Source organism: Arachis hypogaea, chromosome 6, assembly GCF_003086295.3.
Source record: "Arachis hypogaea cultivar Tifrunner chromosome 6, arahy.Tifrunner.gnm2.J5K5, whole genome shotgun sequence".
Lineage (NCBI taxonomy): Eukaryota > Viridiplantae > Streptophyta > Magnoliopsida > Fabales > Fabaceae > Arachis > Arachis hypogaea.
Window position 1 is genome coordinate 94,651,250 of NC_092041.1, and position 6,015 is coordinate 94,657,264.

At 36.9% G+C, this 6,015-nt stretch overlaps 1 protein-coding gene across 1 annotated transcript; it reads left to right on the forward strand.

Moving 5' to 3' along the window:
• Positions 1–4,077: 4,077 nt before the first annotated feature.
• LOC112697009 (NADPH-dependent aldehyde reductase-like protein, chloroplastic) lies at positions 4,078–5,494 on the forward strand. The gene has a single exon (XM_025749981.3). The coding sequence runs from the start codon at positions 4,391–4,393 to the stop codon at positions 5,198–5,200; it is 810 nt and encodes a 269-aa protein (XP_025605766.1). The 5' UTR covers positions 4,078–4,390; the 3' UTR covers positions 5,201–5,494.
• The last annotated feature ends 521 nt before the right edge of the window (positions 5,495–6,015 follow it).

Here is a 6,015-nt window from a genome sequence, read left to right on the forward strand (position 1 = left end):
GTTCTTTTGAGTTACTTGAGTCCAGCTCTTTGTTATTAAATCAAGTTGCGCAGCATACCAATTAATTCTTACAATGAGTCAATGACATTACTTTACACCTGATTCCTATTTGTTATGGGATATTTAGTTTTTTTTTCCTTTTTTTTTAATTTATAAAAAAATGGGACGTATAATTACACATATGATTCATTTAACTTGCTTCTTTTTCCACTTGAGTGTGGACATCCCTACTACCTCTCATCTTTGGTAAAACAAGAAAAGTAAGAAGTCCTAAAACAAGTGAAGTATGAAGAAGTCTTTTCCTTCATGCAAGATCCAGGAAACTCTACCTGAATTTTACATAACGAGATCATCACTGCAACATAAACAGTTTCACTGAAATTCAGTGACAAAGTGATCTAAACGTTGATGTCAAGTCATAACCACGATCCGCTTCTTACCATTTGTAAATCTTTTAGCCTTTTGTGGTGTTCAGATTATATGACAAGCCCTCAAATGCTATCCACTTTCTCTGAGACAAACTCGGATAAGTAATTGAGGAGCACTGGTTCTCACGAGTTTTGTATGCTCTACACTAATTAGTTCCCGTTCAATGGAATTTATCAGTCCCATTTTGTCATTCATTTTGGTGTCAAATGTCAATGATCATTTATGGGACTAGTACTCATGATTAATTGATTACCAATAATTCTATGGCCGAGTTCCTGGAAGTCTATCAAATTGCCCTAGGGACTCTTGGTCATAACCATTTTGATCATCTCTATTACTTAGATTTTTCAAATAATTCTTTCACAGGAACCATACTAGAGAGCTTGGTCATGTTTTCTGGCCTCAAGTATAGGAATTTCTCATCTAATGGAACTTCTTCTTGCTTTGCCTTTTACACGGGTGGGAATAAAAGAAAGTATCTTCTATGATGCTTAATATACATGAAAGTCGCTGGTACGGGTTGTGAGGTGGGTCGGTGATTCACCGGTCAAGGCGATGACGGGACTAGATTTTCATAACAGCGGGGGTAGTACCTGCAAAGACACTCTAACGTTCAAATTAGAATGGATATGAGAGATATATGTGAGGGTTAGGAATGAGTGTCGCACTTGAGGGAGTCCTTGACTCCCTTTATATAGTCTGGCGCAGTTATCTTATCTTAGCTTGTTGGTTAAGATAGAAAAAGTGTTTTAATTTGAATGATGGTTAGGAGTTTATGGTTAGTGGATAAGTTTGGACCCGGATAACCGGACCGTGATTGCTTTGACAGGGGACCCGGGAAGGGAGTCTAGAACAGTAGCCCCTGAAGCGAAAGACCGAAGTGGGCTTGGTCTCGCCGCTTAGAAATGTCTGCTTGGCCGTGCGACCATGAGTCCAAGTGTCCATGAGTTCGGCCCAGGGCGAAGGAATATCGTCTAGGGTCTATCGTCGAGGTTGGGGATCCGAGCTGCGCATTTTGACCGTTTATGGGGGTTCGCTTGTTAGGTCGGGGAGTTTTTCTGTGTCGTCGGGAATGGATTGATGAGGTCTTCAGATTGGGGACCCGTGCATGTTCAAGTCACTGGACCGTTGTGCTCCTTTTAAAGAAGTTTCGTCCGTTGCATTTTTCAAGGCGTCATAATGACGCTTAGCAGGAGGAGAGAGATTTTGTTGTTTTTTCTTTTTTGCCTTCCACCCTTTTGTGTTTCCTTTTTTGTTTGTGGGATTTTTTTATTTATCTTCATTGTAACTGCTTCTTCTCCTTCTTTGCTCTCTCGTTTTCTTACGAACATTTTATCCAGATTTTTCTGGCGCTGTGCTCCATTTGAGTTTGCTGGTGGGCTTATAGTGCTGCATCATTTTGCTTTTGTTGTTTCATTTCTGTTATTCTCTGAGAACCAAGTTAGTAACTTTGCCGCTGTGATAATTTATTATGCTTCTGCATTTCTGTTTTGTTTACTATTTGTGTTGTTGCATGCCTCTGTGTTTATTAATGGGAAAAATGTTTGATTGGAGTATCGCATTTGGTGTAGTATTAGGGATTTTTGGTAGGATGCTTCGATTGTGGTCTTAGTATGGTTTAGGAATTACCTGTATGTTAGTGTTTTTGGGTAGTGGGCTGACAGTGAAAAATCCTATTTGAATATAGGTATAGTGCGATGGAAGAAAATTTCAAGGAATCTGATTCCTATCTTCTCGGCCAGGGTGTGCCAAATCTTTACCATTCGGTAACGTCTGACGTCTCAGGCACGCCCTCTTCTTTGGACGAGGGGGACCTTTAGAGGTTCCGTGATGAAGGCCGTGTTAGGTGGTGGGGCAGGTGGGATGACTCTTTTTTGGTAGTTCAATATTCATTAAGATATCAACGAGACTACGTTTCTTTGAAGTGAGGGTTGCACGCCCTCTTGTTTGTTTTAAGTACAATCTATTGAAGCTTTACAATTTATCGATCCAATAAAGACAATGATAAAGTAAATCTCAGATCAAACTCACCTTATTGATATAGAAGTTATATCTCTTCCCTGAATAAGATTTTAATACAAATTTATTTTGACATTCGAAAAAAAACTAGTGAAACAATCGAGTTAATACTCAAAATGACCTCTGAAATTTGACCCCGATGCAATTTAACCCTTAAACTTTCAATTGACTCAAATTGTACCTTAAAATTTTGACCCGTACCTCAATTTGGCTCTTTCGACGTTTTCCGTAACCAAAAAGCTGACTTGGCAATTTTAAATGATACGTGGCACTGTAACGGTTAGATGACATGGCTAAATTTTTTAAGGCATCAATTTAACTCTTCACAATTTGAACATAGAACCTAGCGCAACCCCAATCCTCCCAAATCGTAGGAAGAGTTCTCCAGAAAGCTTTGGAGCAACAATTTGCCACTCGGTGAAAATCTCAGAACCACCATCATCAAGATTCTTTGAAACCTCAAAGATGGTAACTATTGATGGAACTTGGACAAACTTGATTTTACGTGCCATGATGACACCAAAGCTTGAACCTCCTCCATCTCTTATGTCCAAAATAGATCTTTTCTCATTGTTCTTCTATTCATTATCGTCCCATTAACGTTGATTATTTGTGCATCGATCACATTATCAGCTGCTAGGCCATATTTCTTGAAGATGGTGCCAAATCCACCTCCACTCAAGTGTCCTCCAATGCCAATTGTAGCGCAACTCTCAACAGGAAAGCCATGAACCTTGCTTCTATTCGCAATTGCGTAGTAGAGCTCTCCCAAAATAGTACCTGATTAAACTCACGTTGTTTCGTCTTCCATGTTAATGATACTTCATAACATGATATTCGGCTTTTTTATTTTAATAAATATTTAAAATATTTAATTCCTAAAATACGCTATCAAAATGTATATGTCCGTCACAAAAAAAAAAAGTACATGTCCACTTTGTGAAAGGTCTCGCAAAATGAAATTGAACTCCAAATTATATGTAGTAGGATATCATAAACGAGTTGTAGAAATCTGCATTCTTTTTCCTTTATTTTGCAAGAGATTGAATTTTAGTTTTTTTATGTGATTTTTAAATAATTTTTTAAAGATTCTTTTAAAACTTTAGAATAAATGTTTAAATAATATATTAAATACAAAAATTATTTGCTAATAATAAAAATAAAAATTTATCTATTTTGTATTTTAAGAAGGCATGTTAAATTTATAAATTAATAAATCTTTTATTGAAAATATGAAAAAATTTAAATTTTTCATGTATTTATTTTATATTTATTAAATGAAAATATTTAAAACTTTTTAACAATAATAAATTTATCATGTGTATTTAGGACACATATTAACTACTATTATTTAGGGAAATTATGTTCAAATTGTGAGGGTTAAATTGATGTCTTTAAAAATTTGACCATGTTATTTAACCGTTATAGTGCTATGTGTCATTTAAAATTGCCAAGTCAGCTTTTCAACGACGAAAAATGTCAAAAAGATCAAATTAAAGTATGAGTCAAAATTTCAAAGTACAATTTAAGTCAATTAAAAATTTAAAGGCTAAATTATGATAGAAATCAAATTTTAAAGACCATTTTAAATATTAACTTAAAATAATCATAATATAAAATGAATGAGTCAAAGTCAACCATCGATTATAAACTTTCCAAGTAAATGCACATGGCACGATGACAACGTATCTCACGTCACAAAAGACATTATGACATATGATCTCACGTAGCAATTACAAATTAGTAGTACCTGCTTCTGCTTGGGTTGATTAGTATTATTTTTGTATTTTAAATTAAGTGAATACAAAGAATTTTGATTCTTGACCTTCAACTTTCCTACCTTATATATATGCATTAGAAATTTAGATTCTGCCACATAAACCATACACATTCCTAGTTCACTATAACTAAGAAGTAAGAAACATATAGATATATAATAAACATGGCAACTCCAATTCCCGAACCCGTTTCTTATGACTCGACCCGGATTAAACCGCTCCAAGATCGAGTCGCAATCGTCACCGGCTCTTCTCGCGGAATCGGCCGAGAAATCGCGATTCATCTCGCCTCACTCGGCGCCCTAGTCGTCGTCAACTACACCTCCAGCTCGTCCCAAGCCGACTCAGTCGTCGCTCAGATCAACTCCGCCGCCGATTCTCCGCCGCGAGCGGTCGCAGTCAAAGCCGACATCTCAAACCCTGACGACGTCAAATCGCTCTTCGATTCCGCAGAGCAAGCCTTCGACTCGGAGGTCCAAATACTGGTGAATTCCGCCGGTATCCTCGACGGAACATACCCGACGGTGGCGAACACCGACGTGGAGACCTTCGACAAGATCTTCTCGGTGAACACCCGGGGCGCATTCCTGTGCTGTAGAGAGGCAACGAACAGAGTGAAGCGCGGCGGCGGAGGGAGGATCGTCCTGCTGACGACGTCGTTGGTGAAGGCGCTGCGGGCGGGGTACGCGACGTATACGGCATCGAAGGCGGCGGTGGAAGCGATGGTTAAGATCGTTGCGAAGGAGCTAAAGGGGACGGGAATAACGGCGAACTGCGTGGCGCCAGGGCCGATAGCGACGGAGATGTTCTATGAGGGGAAGTCGGAGGAGCTTGTGGAGAAACTAAAGAATGATATTCCGTTAGGGCGTTTAGGGGAACCGAATGACGTGGCGAATTTGGTTGGTTTCTTGGTTAGTGATGGTGGCGAGTGGGTCAACGGCCAAGTAATTCGTGTCAATGGTGGCTTTATCTAGTTAAACACTTGCTAGTTTCTTGGTACAGGGGTCTGCTGCATGCAAGATCCAGGACTTCAAGCATATTTTATCCAATTCAGATTTGTTAGTTTTGTCCATTTTTGTTTGGATTTGGGTTATGTTTTGAGCGACGCAACCCGACGCTGTGTGTTATTATTATGGGTCCATCTACTATACAGATGCATGTTTGTACATATTTACAGATTTTTATTTAAAAACGTGTCATTAAAAGTGTTGCTTAAAGAGAAAGTGTTACCCTTAATCGTTAACTTGGTTCTGATACCAATTTTTTAACTTTGACTTTTCTTTTAATTTCTTTTTCGAAATTTTTATTAGCTCTTCATATTTTACTTTGAATAAGTTTATAATTTGTATAGGTGCTTTATTTAAAGGATTTTGATAAAAAGTATTGACCATTTCTACTAGTTTTGATTTATAACTTTTTAATCTTGTTTTAATTTATAATATTTTTTGCATGGATTATTGTATATAAAATCTTTTATCGGTTTGTCTTTTTTTTTAATATAATTTCTCAAATCCTCGATAACTTCTTTTATTTCTACACTTTCTCCCGTTTCTAAATATCTGTTTAATTTTTCAATTTCATTCTCCATTTTTTTTTCAATAGCTTTAATTCTTTTAAGTCATAATATGGTTTTCCAGGCATTTATAAATTTTTTAAGTTTAATTCCAACTTGTTTATATTTATTCTTATTTCTATCCTTTTTATTATAAGATCATTAATTTCAATCTGAAGATTGTTTAATTCCCTTTTATACTCCTTTATTTTACCTTTTAATTTTCTCGTCCTATTT

Excerpts from the sequence above, each read along its gene's own strand:
- LOC112697009 (XM_025749981.3), top strand. The coding sequence starts at position 4,391 with ATGGCAACTCCAATTCCCGAACCCGTTTCTTATGACTCGACCCGGATT.